This window comes from Delphinapterus leucas, chromosome 2 (assembly GCF_059928025.1).
Source record: "Delphinapterus leucas isolate spDelLeu-1000000601 "Yukka" chromosome 2, BTC_Dleu_Yukka2, whole genome shotgun sequence".
Classification (NCBI taxonomy): Eukaryota; Metazoa; Chordata; class Mammalia; order Artiodactyla; family Monodontidae; genus Delphinapterus; species Delphinapterus leucas.
Window position 1 is genome coordinate 159,874,299 of NC_143130.1, and position 16,981 is coordinate 159,891,279.

The following is a 16,981-nucleotide window of genomic DNA, read 5'->3' on the forward strand; positions in this document are numbered from 1 at the left end:
GACATGCCACCCTTACGAGGATTTGTTTTAGGACAGATCTCTCTGTGATGTCTCTTCCTGGCTGAGGATATGCCTACAGATGAAAGGTGACTGAATGATTACCAGGGCTACATCCTCCAAGGGACCCCAAACCGTTAACACGAGGAGAAGCAACGCAGAAGAAATATGACAGAAAAAAAGATAACACAAAAGGAGCAAATAGTCTTGAGGAGCAGGAAGCTGGAGCTCACTGAAGATTACAGGCTGAGGCTAATTATATTTTTGCCACCAGCTGCTGGCAAAGCCCTCTTCATTCCACTTCCCTACTTCATCACCCTTGCCCTGACTGTGACTGTCGAGGAAATGCACTAAACTACAATGGCTGAATCCACAACTATCTTCCTTGCCCCAGGCCCTAAGATGTATGCAGCCTGGCTGGGATGTAGCAGCAGCTATTATAGCATCCCTACCACTAAGGTGCTGCTTTCTGTGTTTTGGAAAAATCACCAGGACCTTTTGGTTAACTCCCCTTGAATTCTCTAAATACCTACTTGTGAGGTCTGGGACAGCAGGAGGTGGTAGAGAAAAGAGCTGCAGAAACCAGAAAACACAGGCTGGCAGAGAAGTGGCCAGGGCTGGGTAGTACCTGAAGGCTCTTTAGAGAGTGTAGGAGAAAGCAGACCCTGCTCAAATGCAAAGCTGTCTCAAGTGCACGGTTTGGTTCCCGTTTAATACAGCCAGTTTTCATTCTGCTTGGTAGGATCACTGCTTCAAAGACTAACAAACAGGAGTGGATGAAAAACACAATGAAATAAAAAGAAATGATAAATTTACCATAAAGATGCCTCAGAAAAGCCAGATTCAAGAAGATATTGCATTCATTTTAGTTTATGTAGAAATTCCAGGAAGTTCTGAAAACATTTAGAACAGGCCCTCTATAGGAAGAAACGTTGCCCACACTCTTCAGAACTTTATCCTCTTCCTAAGCACTGGATCTGGGAGAGAAGGAGGTTTGGTAAGAATGGTGATGTTTTTATACTGTAATGCTTAGGATCCAAAGCGCAAGTGCCTGTGAGACCCAGAATGGCTATCAGTACTGTTAACTCCACAGGCGGCCTGAAGCGGTGTCTGTTTGTTTTTCAATCATCACTGAAAAGAGTCACAAATTGAAACCCTGCATCTCTAGGTAAAATCATCATAAGGGTTCCCACCTCCATCTCTTGCTCACTTGGCAACAAAATAAGTGGCGTTCCTGGACGTCTTCTAATGAGCTGGCTGATTGGGCCCCAGTCAATCTATGCTTTTGATTCATTAGCCAAGGGGAATCCAGAGCTGTAAGAAAGCAAACTACTGGCATTATCACCACAGGAACAGTGATAATGACAATGATGAAGAATTACTGATTTCTGCTCAGCAAAAGCCACCCTGTACTTTCCTGAAACTTAGAAGAGAGGTATGCTATCTAAGAAGGGGACAGTCACCTTGCCTGTGCCCCTTCCCACTTCAATACACACATACCACGACTTCATACCCTCTGGGTACAGTACTTTTCAGGGCTATTGTTTACTGCTGCTCTAAAAACCAAGACATGTGAAGTACAGGTTGCTCCTTATAGAGAATCCTTCAGTTGCCTGCAGAGCGGTGCCAAGAAAGAACCTGGGCTGCCTCTGCAGATACCTGGGCACTGGCCAAACTTGCACATGTGTCTTGTAAGTGCCTCCAGTTTGGGCAATTTCTATTACAGCTTCCCAGGCCGTGCTCCTACAAAATCGCTTAGTGCATCATCTTCACTATCTAATGACGATGTAATTCCTCGTGGCTGTTAAAAGAATAGGGCCGTCTCAAATATACAGTACTATACTGGTATAGTACCAAATTCACGTGACACATACACAAATGTTGTCTTTCCTGTGACATTTTTCTTGAAATCTCCTTAGGTATTAAAGTTTGGGTGAGGCCAGGACCCAGAGGCAACAGTTTTATTCCTTCACATGCCAGTGCAATCAACGTCTTGTGTTTAGAATAAATATTTGAAACTCAGAAGCCTGTTAACAATGCAGCGCTTGATTGCTCTGAATTACTCTCACCCACAGCAATCAAGGGAGAAGTCCTTGGCACTAGCTCCATGCAAAAAACCTGCTTCCCAGCCTCCTCCATCTGCCTTCTGACTCTCTCTTCAAAGAATTCTCCACACACCACACAAAGGTCTCAGTTTTCTCCGTTAAATGCCACATGAATCCCACATTGAACATCTGACTTTTCTTCCCAGAGCACCACAGATTTAATTCAATACTTCCATGTTCCTGTATATTTAATGGAACCAACTTATCTTTTAACTCTTTGACTCAAACCCTTCTGCTGGTATCTTTCATTGGACACTGAAAATAGGGTTTTCTGTTGACTAGTTTTAGTTTTGAGACAAAATGTCATCTTGGTCTATTTTAAAGCTATGGTAACAATTAAGCTACTTTTCAATTAGTCAGAGGTGCCCATGTATTAAAATGCTCACAATTCTTACCACTTTTCCTTCTCCAAAACCCATTTGGTAAGCAATGTAATTTTTTTTCCTATGGGGCCAAAGGGTAAACTATACTAACCAGAGGTAATTAGAAGGTTAAATTTTGCTCAAGGCCAGGCTATCAGATTACAAGTCCTAATAAACCCTGCGCGAGAAGACGTGCCTTTGTCTTGGGACCATTGAGAACTAGCCAATCAACAAAACAAAACACCTTCAATTCTATCAGAAACTCTCCCATCTAAACACAATGGAAAAGGAAAGCCAACACCAAAGCAAATAAAATGAAGTGGTTCCACTGCTGGCAACCCTTACCGTGGGGGGCAAAAACCCCCTGTGGACCGTGGCCGGGGCTCTGGCTCCTCCTGGGGCGGGGGAAGGGTGGCGAGGGGTCCAGGACTTGGGTGCAGGTAGAGGTATGCTCCATGCATGCTTGAACAGGACTCACCGCCGCCTGCCTGCCTGCCTGTCTGCCACTCAGTTCTCTAGTCTGGGTGGGAAGGGCCAAGATGGAAAAAAAAAATGCGCAGGTTACTCACTGGCCTTCCCAGGCGGGGCGGGCACACCCAGGAGGGGAGAGAGGCCAGGCGCAGATAGGCAGATTCTTCAGAGATCTTGCTTCCGATTCCTTTTGTTAATACTTCCTGAACTTTCAACTCAATCTGCACAAGCGTGGGTACTTTGGGGAGGCAAACAACACTTGGGAAATTAGATTCCAAGAGCTCAATGCAAAGGTTACTCTGAAAAGACCATGCTTTCCTGCACATACTTTTACATTTAACCCTGAAATTTGTTTCCACTGTTTCTGAGCATTAATCCTGGCACAGAAAATGAGAGTAACAGGCAACCTTGGTGCTGGGCCTGGAATGACCCGGAGCAGGCAAACCCAGATGCGATTTAGAGAATGAATTTCTCTATCAGGCACATTCTTGAAATAGGTATCTGAAAATCAAGATTTTAGAAATGGAGTCACATTGAAAATGCAAGAACTTGTTACCTGAGAGCCTGGCCTTTGATATAAATGGAGGGAATCCTTCAGTATTTTGTTTTGGTAAAGGTGGGTGTTCATGAACAAAGGCACAGCGGTATCACAATAGAAGGATATAGATGAAGAAGGGTGAGGAGAACTAACACCTATTAGAACCAGGTACTTATCTCATTTATGCCTGAAAACATCCTCAGGAATTCCTCTTCCTCTTTCACAGGTGAGCACGCTGAGACCCAGAGGTTAGGTAACCTAGCTAGAGCTCAGGCAGCTAGTGAATGGAAAACTCAGGATTTGGACCCAGGTGTGTCTGAATCTAAGACCCAGCATCGTCCCACTGGACCACCAGGCACCTCTCCCACCATTCCTGAAGAAATACTCACCTTTCTTCTACTCGCAGTTGACAGAAGACTAAGTCACCTTTTCTTAAATTTTTATACCATTTCCAAAACTGCTGTGCCATGAAATGTAATTCTACAGGATACTAATAGGTGTAATAAAGATGAAAAAAAAGTGCTGTGCAGGTTTCTTTACTGTAGCTCCTCACAACCTTTAATATGCTAATATATATATTGTGAATCTCCTAGCTCCAGACTTCGAGTGTCATGTTTCCTTTCCCAAAGGTTGTCTACTTGGGACAAGGAGATCTTCTGGGTTTGCGAAACACTTACAGAAATGGGTTATTTGTTGGACTCTTCTCCCCCTTTGCTCTACTCTGAATGTTGATGTCCTCCCAAAACTCCCATGCTGGAACCCAGTTCCCACTGTGATGGCGTTAGGAGGTGGGGCCTTTGGAACATGCTTAAGTAATGAGGGTGGAGCCCTCATGAATGGCATTAGTGCTCTTATAAAGGAGCCCTTCCACCACGTGAGGATACAACAAGGAGGAGGACCCTTACCTGATCTCAGACTTCCAGCCTCCAGAATTATGAGAAATAACTTATTTCTGTTGTTTATATAATAAGTCACCCAGTCTGTGGTATTTTGTTATAGCAGCCTGAACAGACTAACACAGCTTCCTTTTTCTTTTCTTTTTTAAAAAATTTTTTAAACATAAAAAAACTCATGACAAACAATTTCAAACAGTATATAAGGATATAAAATAAAAAGTAAAAATCTACCTATTCTAGCAATCATTCCCATTCCCCAGGGGTAACCACTGTTAGGAATTTTTTATGTACCCGCTTCAGAAATGTTTGTGTTTGTAAAGCATATATGAATACCCTTTTAAAAATAACACAACTGGGATTAAAGTATAACCAGGGTGTGTTATTTGGCACTTTTTTTTTAAACTTAATAATGTATTTGGGATTTTCCGTATCAGCATATAGAATTGCTACTAGCAAGTCAGAGTCAAAAAAAGTAAAAGGTAGATCTATAATATAGGATTACTGCTTTACTAAAGGGTCCCCTACGTGGGTCACAGGATGCTTGGTGACTCAGTGTCAGAATGCCTGGATTCCCTTCCCAGCTCTGTCTAACCCCACACTTGACCCTTGTGTACAGGATGGAGAGGACCCTAAGACCTAAGCCACACTACCAGCCATTGTGAGGATCAACAACGATGATGACAATGACACCGCAGCAACCACTCGAGCATATTTCTTGTACATATTAATTCGATGAAGCCTTACTTGCAACAATCCTTTGAAGATGTGCTATTATTATCCCCATTTTCAGATTGAGTGAGCCATCTCTGAGTGCACAGTAAGTGCCTGAAGTTCTATCAACAAAGTAAACATGATGTCAGCAACCCCAATCTTTGCCACGATATATTCCTCAAAGTAGCACTAGAAAGTGGGGGCCATTTTCCCTTAGGATAATGTATTGATAATTGGGGGTTCTGTTCCAACACCTGACCTTGGCTTCCTATAAATTCCAGATATAATAAGATCTTGTAAAACAGAGATACAAATCTCATTTAAAATAGCAGAATGATGTTCCATGCCTCAGAGTTTTTGAGAGATTAGTCCCTACAACCCTTCCTTTTTACTGATTAATGAAATAACATCCAGAAAATGTGTGGGTCACTTCTGGGCACATACCCTGTTACATTGTCTCAGTCATGAAACAATTTTTAAATGTGCACACATTTGAACCCCATATGACTACACGAGGGACTCCAACATATTCTATACGTACATTGTATCACAGAATATATTGTATCACAAACCTGACATGATATTAGTACACAAGTTAGAACACGCATTAAATATTTAATTAGAAATAGCTTTTCTTGCCTCCTTAGAATTTAAAAGGTCATTTGAGAAATGATTTGACTGACTCATTTCTCTTAGAAAAACTGTCTAGGGAAAAAGGGAATCAATACCTTCTTACCCTCTCAATACGTTTTCCTAAAAAAGCCAGAGACCTTCAACATCAGTCCACCAGGTTTTTTCCCCTAACATAGTTGCAGAACACCTCTATAGTTTGGGAAATCACTCAGGGTCTTAGCTTGGTTCGGGGTGCCCATGCTTTGACCTGGTCCTCCTGCCAATCTCTCTCTTTTTATTCCCCATCCTTCTTCCCCAGCAAGGAAAGCCTTGAAGGTGAGGTAAGTCACAGAGGGGCCAACTGAGAGAAGGGAGGAAGAGGAGAGACTCTCATTCCCTTAATGTGGTTACAGTTGACTGCATGCTATGCATTTTACCCTAAGGGTTAAAAAAAAAAAAAAAAAGGACGGAGGATCTAACTCCTTCCCTCTTCCGCTTTGACTCCCACCCCCAGTGCTAGAAGATAGATTTCAGCACAGCACCTAGAAGATGGTAGGAGCTTATTCAAGTGGGGGGTATTTGTCCCCTGTCCTGCCCTCTAATTTAGCATAACCTTCATGTCCAGTGCATTGTTTCTTACTCTCAATTATATTCAGTAACGACTGTCCATCCAGAAAGAAGTCAGGTAGCGCAGCCCTGCTCTGACAAAGGCACACGTTTAAAAGAAATGCTTGCTTTGGCTGCTGTGAGATCAGGAGTAAGGAAGGAACAGCAGTGCTTAATGGCATCCGAGACAGGGCTGGGGTGCCAGCTCCGCTACGTATGTTCTGGTCAACTCACAGGTCGGAACTCCAGCTTCCTGGTCTCTCGAGTGACGATAATATCATCTACCTCACTGGCTGTGATTGACGATTAACTGAAAGAAGTATGTGAAACATTCTTTAAACGGCAGAGTTCCAGGTAACAGCATGAATATCAGTAGTGACCATCACTGCTCTCAGCTCTAAATGTGCTGGCGGTAGAGCATGACAATTGCTTTAAAAGAGGAACTAAGTTGTTTCTGCTGTTCCTGATCACCCAGCCCATGGCCTACTCAGCTGCTGTTCCCAGAGCAGGTCCATCAGAATACTAACTAGTAGGTGAACACAATTCCAGTAGAAAATGGACCAGCTTATTTTTCATATGGACACAGATTTTTTTCCTTCATTCCTCTTGTTTTATCAGACCCTCTGAACTACTTCCTTTTAGCAATAATTATAAAACGTTTTTAAAAATTTTTTTGTGATGGAAAATTTCAAACATATATAAAAGTGGAGAGAAAGGTGTAACAAACCTCCACGTATGTATCACCAGCTTAATTATCAACGCATTCAAACCTTGTTTCACCTATATCCCTACCCACTCTGCATTATTTTGAAGCAAGTTCCCAGTATCACATCATTTTATCCAAAAACATTTCCACATGTATCTCCAAAAGATAAGGATTCTGTTTATAAGCCTAACCAAAATATTACAGCAAAAAACTATAATTACTTAATATTATCCAATATCTAGTAAGTATTAAAATTTCTCCAAATGTCTCAAAGATTTTTTTTGCACTTTGTTCAAATCAATTCTGCAATTAGTTGATAAATGTTGTCTTTTTTAATATAAAAGTTCTTTTTTCATCTTTTTTTTCCTTTCTATTTATTAAAGAACCTGGTTCTTTTTTCATATAGTTTGTCCCACAATCCACATTTTAATGATGTTGTGATTTAACAAGTTCCTCTGCCCCCCGTGTTTCCATGAATTCATAGTTAGATCTAGAGGCTTGATGAAATTCATATTTGATTTCTGGATAGAATAGCAAATTGATAGGTGGCATTGTGTACTTCCATCAGGAGGCAACTCATATCGATTACCTCTGATTTTCGATTACCTCTTAGCGGCCATTGAGAATCAGTGCCTAGGTATTATTTCATAGGGATTGGAAAATGGTGATTTTCTCCCATTACTTTTTCATTTATTAATTGGGATGCTATTATTATTAAAGGTTTATATTTGCCTGAAATGAAAGCATCTATTTCCCACTTCTGCTTTTGGCCATGAGGCTTTATGTTAGACAGTATATCAGAGTTCCTTTCTATCTACATATTTTATTAAAATCTATTATACTGAAAAGATGATCAAGTTAAAAAAAAAAAAACTACTCAATTAGATTTCTGGGGAAAACAACTGGGAAACATCATCCCGAAATCTTCACTCCAAGGGTAGAGAAAGACGGGTCCACAGTACATCATTCAGATTCATACTTGATTCTTATGAGTTCTATGATTTTGGTCAAAGTTTAACATTTTGACACCCAGTTTTCTCATCTATAAAATAGGGATACAATACCTACTTTGTGGTTTCTGTGAGGATTCATGATAAAGTATGCAAAGAGCCTGTTCCAGTGTCCAAAAAATGAGTAGATGCTCAATAAAATGTAGTTACTACTAGTTGCAGCACTGTCTCCTCCAGACCTAGTTGCTTAATAAATCCTGGGTGAATAAATAAAGGGACATTGGGTTTACTTTGTCCCAAGCTGATGATGGCTTTAAGATGCTGGGGACATAGAAGTGAACAAAGCAAAGTCTCTGCTCATGAATTTACATTTAATCGTATAAAGGAATGGAAATGGGCATTATTTGTTCCAGGATAATAATTATTCCAGTTGGCTATTTTGAAAATAAGTACTGTTGGTGACCCACAGGGTTGGGGCAAGAGAGAGGAACAGGATCAACTCAATTACATCACTAGAGACGTAAGAAGGAATCAATTTTCTCCATAAGAACGATAAATCAGTACTGTTATTACCTTTGACTTGGCCTGAGGTACACTGAAGGCTCACCTAGTGTACTGGGTTCAACTGTATCTTCCCAAAAGGTAGGTTGATGTCCTAACCCCCAGAACCTGTGAATATGACCTTATGTGGAAATACAGTCTTTGCAAACGTAATCTATTTAAGATAAGGTCATACCAGATTAGAGTGGGCTCTAAATCCAATCACTGGTGTCCTTATAAGGGACAGGGAGACACAGAGATACACGGGGAAGACCATGTGGGGATGGACTCAGAGATTGATGTTATGCTACCATAAACCAAGAAATGCCAAGGATTGCCAATAGCACCAGATACTAGAAGAGGCAAGAAAGGATTCTTCCCCACAGCCTTGTGAGAGTGCACGGCCCTCCTGACACACTGACCTCGGATTTCTAGCCTCCAGAACTATGAGAGAATAAATTTCCCTTGTTTTAGGCCACCCAGTTTGTGGTAACTTTTTCGGGCAGCTCTAGGAAGCTAATACATCCAGTGAACCCAGACCAAAGATCTGGACCAGTCAGCCTACTTGCGGCTCAAACTGTTTAGTGGGATAAAGAGAGCAAAGGTGAGGGGAGGGGGTCCTAGACAGGAGAAGTTGAATCAGTTTTAGTTCATCTTACATCAACTAGGCCCATGACGGACTCTTCAAAGCTGTGCAAGTACCAACAGGTAAGCCTGCTTTACCTGAAAAGCAGGTAGACAGAAGCCACAGAACTTGTTGGCACTGATACCTGAGGAATGAGAATGTTCTTTGAGAAGTTTGGCGGGGGAAACAGTGACATCCTCTTCTACAGGGTAAAGGAGAAACACTAACACTGCCCAGATGCAGTGGGAGAAACATTCTACCCTAGGCACCTACCTCTCTACATTTATTGTATCTCAGGAAGGCTCGATGGCCTAACGGAAAAGCTGCTAAGCACTCCCCTAGTTACCTAGCCATGCTGAGCCTCTGCTACTGCCCCCCTCACACTATGAAAAGAGGTCAACACAATAATGCAGTAAAGAACTCAGCCTGTGAGAGGTGCTGGGCTGGCACCCTCTGTAACGTCACTGTCTAGATACCTGGTATAGGAACTAGTGGTATGGCCATTCACAGACATCCACTCAGCCCCTTTTCCGTGCCGGGGAACTGGGCTGGATGCTGAAGAGACTAAGAATGAGCTACACTTTTTGATAAATTAATTGTCTTGGGGATGTGGGATTGGGGATGGCTCCTTTTTTTGTTTCCCTTAAAATGTCTTTTAATTTTATAATAATGTTTTATAATGAAATACTTAAAATTAAAACTCTGATCTAATTTTAAAAAAAAGATGTGGGAAAAGCTGCCACACGTGTATGTGTATATACGCATGTAGTTTATATATATACGTATATATCCACACACACACACACACACACATTGCTCAATCCTCCCACAAGGCACAGCACTAGGTGCCTCGGGAGACGGGTACCCTCACCAATCTCCAATTTACCCTCACCCCCACTGCACTAACGCTGGGTCAGTAGCACATGATTTAGCACGTAATTGGTGGCTAATTATTTCAGGTGTGCTAGTTTTATTTTCCCAGGTTAGTTCCCCCAGGGCAGGAATTACCTCCTTTCACACCATCTGTTAGCACCCACTCAAAAGCCCACCATGCCCCAGGATTAGCTGGCCTTACAAACTAGACGATGCAATAGACTTCTTTGGACCTTTCTGGAAAACAAGCCATAACAAGTTGCCTAGTGATTATGTTAAGTCAAGGAAGGAAGCAGAAGAGAGTATGACTAAGAGTTCTGCTCACATATAGGGTCTGCTTCTTCATTTCCTATTGGTTCACCCTGAAATGGCACCACCAAGACCACAGGGCAAAACATAGCAAGAGCCACCTGTGAGGCACCAGCACCTGAAAAAGAGATGTGTGTGTGTGTGTGTGTGTGTGCATGTGTACACTGCCATGTGTATAATACTGGAGGGCTAGAGCAAATAAAAGGCCTCTGGAATTTTATTGTTCCTTCACGACTGCCACAAATGCTTTGGATGCTTGCTGGAAGCAACCAGGATAATTTAGCCCCTCCCATCTTTGGAAATGTGGACAGGAGTACTATGTGCAAGCCACTGTGCTAAGTACTTTAGATCTGCTCCTCTACTTACTCCATTCAGAGGCTCTCACCTCAGGTAGCACTAACCCTGTTTCAGGGGTTGGGAAGCTGCCTAGAAAGGGCAGAGCTGGTATGCATCTCCTGTCTTGGTGACCCCAGCATAGATTTTCTGCGTGACCACAGTTCCACCCTATTGGGAGGGAGGGGAGAGAAAAGTATTAAGTAAAGTTGTTAGTCCCTAGCCCTTTTTCTCCCCTACTTGCATCCATCACTCACCAGTATGAGCAATGAACTCTGACCAGAGACCCTCAAATGATGCCACAAAGCTGCCTCTATGCATCTCTCTATGCTTGGACAGAGGAGAAAAAGATGACCTCGTTGAAGCTGCCGAATGAGGGTTAAAAGCTGCATCCTCCCTCCTCTCCACACAGAGCAGCTAATCGAGGTCACAGCCATAGAAACCAAACAAAAGGCTCCCAGGAGCCCACACATCCTCGCCTCACTGCTGCCAGCCACTGTGGGAAGGGAAAAGGGAGCGCCCGCCCTCCTTCATTCCTCAACAGCTTAATGAAGATTTGGCCTGTCATCTTCCCAGGGAACAAACCCCATGGCTGTCTGAGATTGATTTTTATTCTCAAACAACACAGCAGATCCTCCTTTAAAACCAAAAGTCAGCAATAAAATGGATCATAAACATGTGTATGGGGTTATAACCCCCCAGCTACTCTAAAGTGGCTGGATTTCTCCCAGCCCCCCGGGGTCTGTCAAAACCAAATTCCTGAGCAAGTTCCCCATGTCACCACTGGGGACGGCGAGGTTGGTGGAGTCCATGGCTCTCACAGGGCTGCTGCCACAAACAGCTCTCTTAGGCCACATCCCCTGTGGTCTCAAAGTGATGGGCGTATTTGTCTGATATCATTTATTAGCAAATGAGGATATCCAGCTGGCTTTGCAGATTTGAGATGATTCTGAAAAAAGTCACATTTACACTCTAAAATGTCCAAGATTCTAAGCACATAAATGACAGAAAAAGAGTACTTTGTATACATCATAAGCAAGCACTATTTTTTAATCCAGCAAAGAAAACTGAACCATTGCCTTGTTAGACTTATTTTATTTATGCGTTTTAAAATCGCTCTTCTGGGGATATAAATTCCAGGAAAAAAGTCATCATTATTCGAAAATTAAACATATTTTACTGTTGAGGTCTCCAAATGGGCGTGAGTATATTAAACCTACCTCAGCGCCTTGAACTTCTTTTGTCACCTTTGTAGAACTAAGCTGAACTGTAAACTGTTTCTGAGACTGACGATATTTAGCTCTTTTCAGATAAGGAAGAAGATGTCATACAGAAAAAAGATTGGGTTTATCCTTTATAGATCCAAGGCGTGGTGACAATAACTATAATAACAGTTATCAGTATACTGGAAGAACTGACATCTATTAAGCACACCTATAGTATCAAGCAATGTATTAAATACATTAAATACATTTCTCATTCACCTTATCAATCCTATGAAATTACTACTATGATTGTTCTAATTTTGTAGACAAAGAAACTGAAGCTCAGAAAAGTTAAGTGTTTTCTACAAGGTCAAACTGCTAATAAGTATGGAAGCCAGTGTTCAAACCAGGCAGTTAGTTGCCAAAGGACTAGTGGGTAGATAGTAAACATGGCTTGAACATGGAATGGGCTGCCTCTCTAGTGACTGCATCCTTCAAAGTTAGGTATTCAGGCAGGAACTGCCATACTAAGGACTCATATACATATTATTATTTATAAAATAGATAACCAATAAGGACCTACTATATAGCACAGGGAACTCTACTCGATACTCCGTAATGACCTATATGGGAAAAGAATCTTAAAAAGAGTGCATATATGTACATGTAGAACTGATTCACTATCTGGACACCTGAAACTAACACAACACTATAAATCAACTATACTCCAATAAATAATTTTTTACAAAGAGCTTCACTTGGGACCTTGGCAAACTACCTGCTCTGGTCCCCGGTGAGGCTCAGTTCTTCAGATTCCATGATACTGAGCTACTTAGTAGCAATATGATTTTATTTTCCAGATTTGAACAGATTCTCTAGTTCCATTTTCCCACATTTATCAGGAAGTTCGTAGGTCATTCAAAAAGCAGAGAATCCGTTTGTCGTCACACGTGATATTCACATTTCTGTCTAAAGAAAAGAGCTTGGTTTGCACACCTGTTCCCAAATGACTTCCCTTTCTTCTTCTTGGAAGCAGATGGTAAAATATGTCTTGGTCAAAGTTTCTGTTCTAAAGCCAAGAGGCTCATCAGTGAGAAGGATGCTACACAGCACCTGCAGCTCACTCTACTCTTAAGCGAGCCCCAGTTAGAAGGGATGTCAAGGTTCACGCGTGGCAGTGAGGCCAGAGACGATTCCGTCAAACCAGCCAGCCAGCCTTCGGGAAGTGACTGTGCCAGGGCGTTAGTAGTTGGCCAAATCCGATACCCACTTCCTTTCTGCTGGAAGCGTGCATCTAAGAAGCATCTATAATGGAGAAGTGAAATATTCGATTTGTTGAAAGACTGCTTATTTTGTCTGGCTTGACTACTTTTTTCCTTCACTTCACTTACTTAAATATTAGGCCACAATTCAAATCCCACCACACACTATGGAGCTTTCAAAACAAAGGACTTGGGAAAGGTGCTAATTTCATCATCCAGGCTTGAAATAATTTAGAATCTTGACCAACTTTCTAGAACCTCTAAAACAGTGACAACCACCACCTATTATTATTATGAGGGCCGACAGCTAGGATTTTAGGCCTCAAGCAAGCTCTTCATACCTTCCTCTCTTTCTACTTCCACGTCTTTCTCAACTTTGCCAAAACACCCTCCCTGGGCACCTGGAAGGAAAGAGGGACATATCTTGTTTATCAGGAGCTGAAGCACTTTGGCTGATGTTACTTCCACAAGCGAGGCTGGCACAAGGAACCACTGGCAAGCCTAAGTCAGAAATAATGCAGAAGGAAGATGGGGAAGGGGCAAGACACGTGGAGTGGGAACACCCTACAGCAACGGGTGCGCCATCCCAGGGAGCCAGGCAGTTCTTCTGAACAAAGACTTGCTGCCGATTTTTTTTTTTTTTTGCAGTACACGGGCCTCTCACTGTTGTGGCCTCTCCCGTTGCGGAGCACAGGCTCCGGACGCACAGGCTCAGCGGCCATGGCTCACGGGCCCAGCTGCTCTGCGGCATGTGGGATCTTCCCGGACCGGGGCACGAACCCGTGTCCCATGCATCGGCAGGCGGACTCTCAACCACTGCGCCACCAGGGAAGCCCTTGCTGCTGATTTTAGATACAAGAGTCAGCACTAACGACAGTGACCCATTCTCTGCATGAAGACTGACCAGAGACACTCTCCAAGACACTACCCAATAACCATCTGTGTGCTAATGGAATGGAAAGGAAAAAGGAAGAGAGAAGAAACTAGAAGAAAGAAAAAGGGAGGGGGAAGAGGTCTCACTACAAGCCCTAATCATGTCCCTCTTCACCCCAAACGCTTCCTGTCATATCCATCTAACAAGATGTGCAGAGATGGTCTAGAGAGATGGACAGAACAGGACAGGAAGGTGCTGAGTGAGGAATATCCACTGCTTCACCTCTCAAGAGCTGTTTCTAATTTTGGTTCTGTGGATACAGCTAGACTGTCGGTCATGCTGGAGAGACTGAAGGGAGAGACAAAGGTCTAAATTAAAGGAAGACCAGGAATTCATACCACGGCTATGGGTTCTGCAAGTTTCATAAATAATACTCTTGGATTTACTATGGAGTCAGTCCTGCCAAAATTTACAAGGGGATGTGTAACCTAGTTGAGGAAAGTCATCAAAAAATGTCAGCATGAGAGGAAGCAAGATCAAAATAAATTATTTGTTGAGAGTATTATTTGTTAATGGAGCATATTTAGGAGAAAGAGAATTTGGGGGTGGTGAAGAGAGACAGATACACAATATGCAAGGCAGACATTGAAAGAGCAAGGTTCTTGAAGAGGCAATAGGATTAATTCAAGACTTTTTGGTTTTCAGTAGAGCTCAGGGGCACAGAGGTTACACATATGTGGTAGGGGTTACTCAGGATTGAGAACTGGCCAAAGGGATATAGTGGCAAGTCAAAGAGCTAACGATTCTAAGGCTGTTGGTAGAACACTGAAGAAAATTACCCTTGGGGTCCAGGCTGGGTAGGAAGGAAAGTGAAGCCAGAAGATCACTGAGAGAAGTTCCAGGCAGCAGTGAGACCCAAAGTTTGGCATGCCACTGGACAGCTGAGAGGGCAACTGCCCATAATACCTGCCCTCTACATAGTATTCATGGTTTAGAAGTTAACTTGACCATGCATACCTCATTTTATTCCTCAATAAACCCTGGGAAGTAGTTACATCGAGTAGGTATCATTATGGCCATGTTCCAGATGAAGAAACTGAGGCTGAGAGGCACAAGTGATTTCCCAAAATCTTATCACTGCTAAGTGGGAGAGTGAGGCCTCCAAATGAGCTCTTCTGACTACTAGTCCAATGCTCGTTCCACTAGCCAAGGACTCCACATCACTGGAAATAACATTAAGGGGAGGATGGGCTTGGACAAGACAGTCAAGGGCCAGAGTCAGCAATGCACATGCACAACCTGGGCAGAGGATGGTGGAAGTGGACATGGAGGTTTATTTAAAATTGTGGAACAGTGGCAGCTCCATAATGGCATGAAAGTAACCAGGGGGCAAGGAGATGATGCCAGTCCTTCCAAGGTTGAGGAAATTAGAGCCACAGGGAAGGGAAGCCAGATGACTTTAGGACAAGAAAGTATAAGGAGAACAATGTACAGGTAGAGGACGTAGACTATTTTCTCACCATCAACAAGAGTTTGAAAGATACAAGATGGCTCAGGTTGGAATGAGTGAATGAATGAAAGGCAAAGGAGCAGGGCAAAGGGGCTCTGGCCTCAGATGAATAATGAGCGACAGCAAGGATGAGGGAGACCATGGGTCAGGAGGGGGTGGGGCTGTGACAGTGACAGGAAAGGAGTAGTTGCTACAGAAGCTGTGGAACATTCCCAAGGTTCCAAGTCCTAGTCCCAGGGTTCTAACTGGAGTATTAGTGTGAGGATGTGAACATCACTGTGAGCTTTAGATGAGACAATGTGTATAAAAGTACCTGATGGTACCTGGCAAAGAGCAGGTGCTTGATTAACCTTTGGTTGAAACTGAAGTTAAGTCATGTGGACTTCGGGAGATTTTCTCCTCACTGTTGACTTTTGTCTTTCAGCCAAATACTTACTGTATACTATTACAGCAACGTGTTTGAGGTGATCTAATAATGAATCAGACATTGACACTGCTTTTAGCCTCAAGGCACACTGATAGAGACTACAGTGTAATCTGATGGTGAATATTCACTTGTTCAGCAAATAATTATTGAGCATCTATTATGTGCCAGGCACTTGGTGATGCACCAGTGACAACAGAAAGTCCCTGTGAACAAGGAGTTCATGTGGGCAAAATAGACAATTAGAAACAGACAAATATTATCAAGTGGGGTTAAGTGCAATGGAAAACACAAAGCAGGGTAGGGAGATAGAGAGTACATAGGGCACAGAAGGCCCTGTGTCAGATGGGGTGATCTGGGAAGGCCTCCATGAGGAGGTGACAACTGAGCAGAGACCTGAATGGAGTAAGGGAGTGAGATGTGTGACAGTCTTGAAGAACAGTCTTCCAGACAGAGGGAATAGCAAGAGAAAAAGCCCCAAAGCAAAGAACAGCACATGAGCCAGTTCTGAATGAATATGATAAAGCAGAAGATAGTAAGTGATACAGTGAAGCTGCTGTGGTAGAGAAGTTACTCCCGCCTTGGGGTGTTGGTGTATTTGGGGAGAGCATGATGAGGAATCAAGGCAGGCTTCCTGGAGGTACTGGCATCTGAGATGGACCATGATGGAGGAACTATTTGGACCCATGGCAAAGAACACTGTCAATCAAAGCCCAAAAGGAGAAAAGCAAAGGACGTGCGTGGGGGACAAAGAACCGTTTGGTTTGGATGGACAGCACATCTGATAGAGGGCAGTAGTTGACAATCAGGAAGGAAAGGTAAGATAAGACCAAAATGTGGAGGGAGGGAGAAAGGGCAGAAGGGAAGGAAACATACAGTTTTTGAACTATCCATCAGGCGTGAGGATAGGCACTTTATATGATTTCACTTATTATTTATTTCAGTAAATAAAAATTTCTTCCATTAAACAAAATAAATATTTCTTTTAGTAAGTAGCTCCTAATACACATTGCCAAGCTCATGCTAAAGATGACAAACTGAAGCTAGGTTAAACCCAAGAGTGAGCCATGGA

At 42.8% G+C, this 16,981-nt stretch overlaps 1 protein-coding gene across 11 annotated transcripts in view; it reads right to left on the reverse strand.

Moving 5' to 3' along the window:
• Positions 1-16,981, reverse strand: part of STON2 (stonin 2) — a 136,652-nt gene that overhangs the window by 72,460 nt on the left and 47,211 nt on the right. For 4 of the 11 annotated variants that reach the window (XM_089908050.1, XM_089908049.1, XM_089908048.1 and 1 more), the window contains exon 1: positions 626-2,800. The exons of 4 other annotated variants lie outside the window; for them this stretch is intronic. Coding sequence is in view for 1 of the 7 variants with exons in the window: in XM_089908046.1 (XP_089764172.1) it covers positions 2,810-2,921 (112 nt within the window). In the remaining 6 variants the exon portion in view is untranslated. 3 more of the 11 variants (XM_089908046.1, XM_089908051.1, XM_089908052.1) reach the window with 3 other exon arrangements.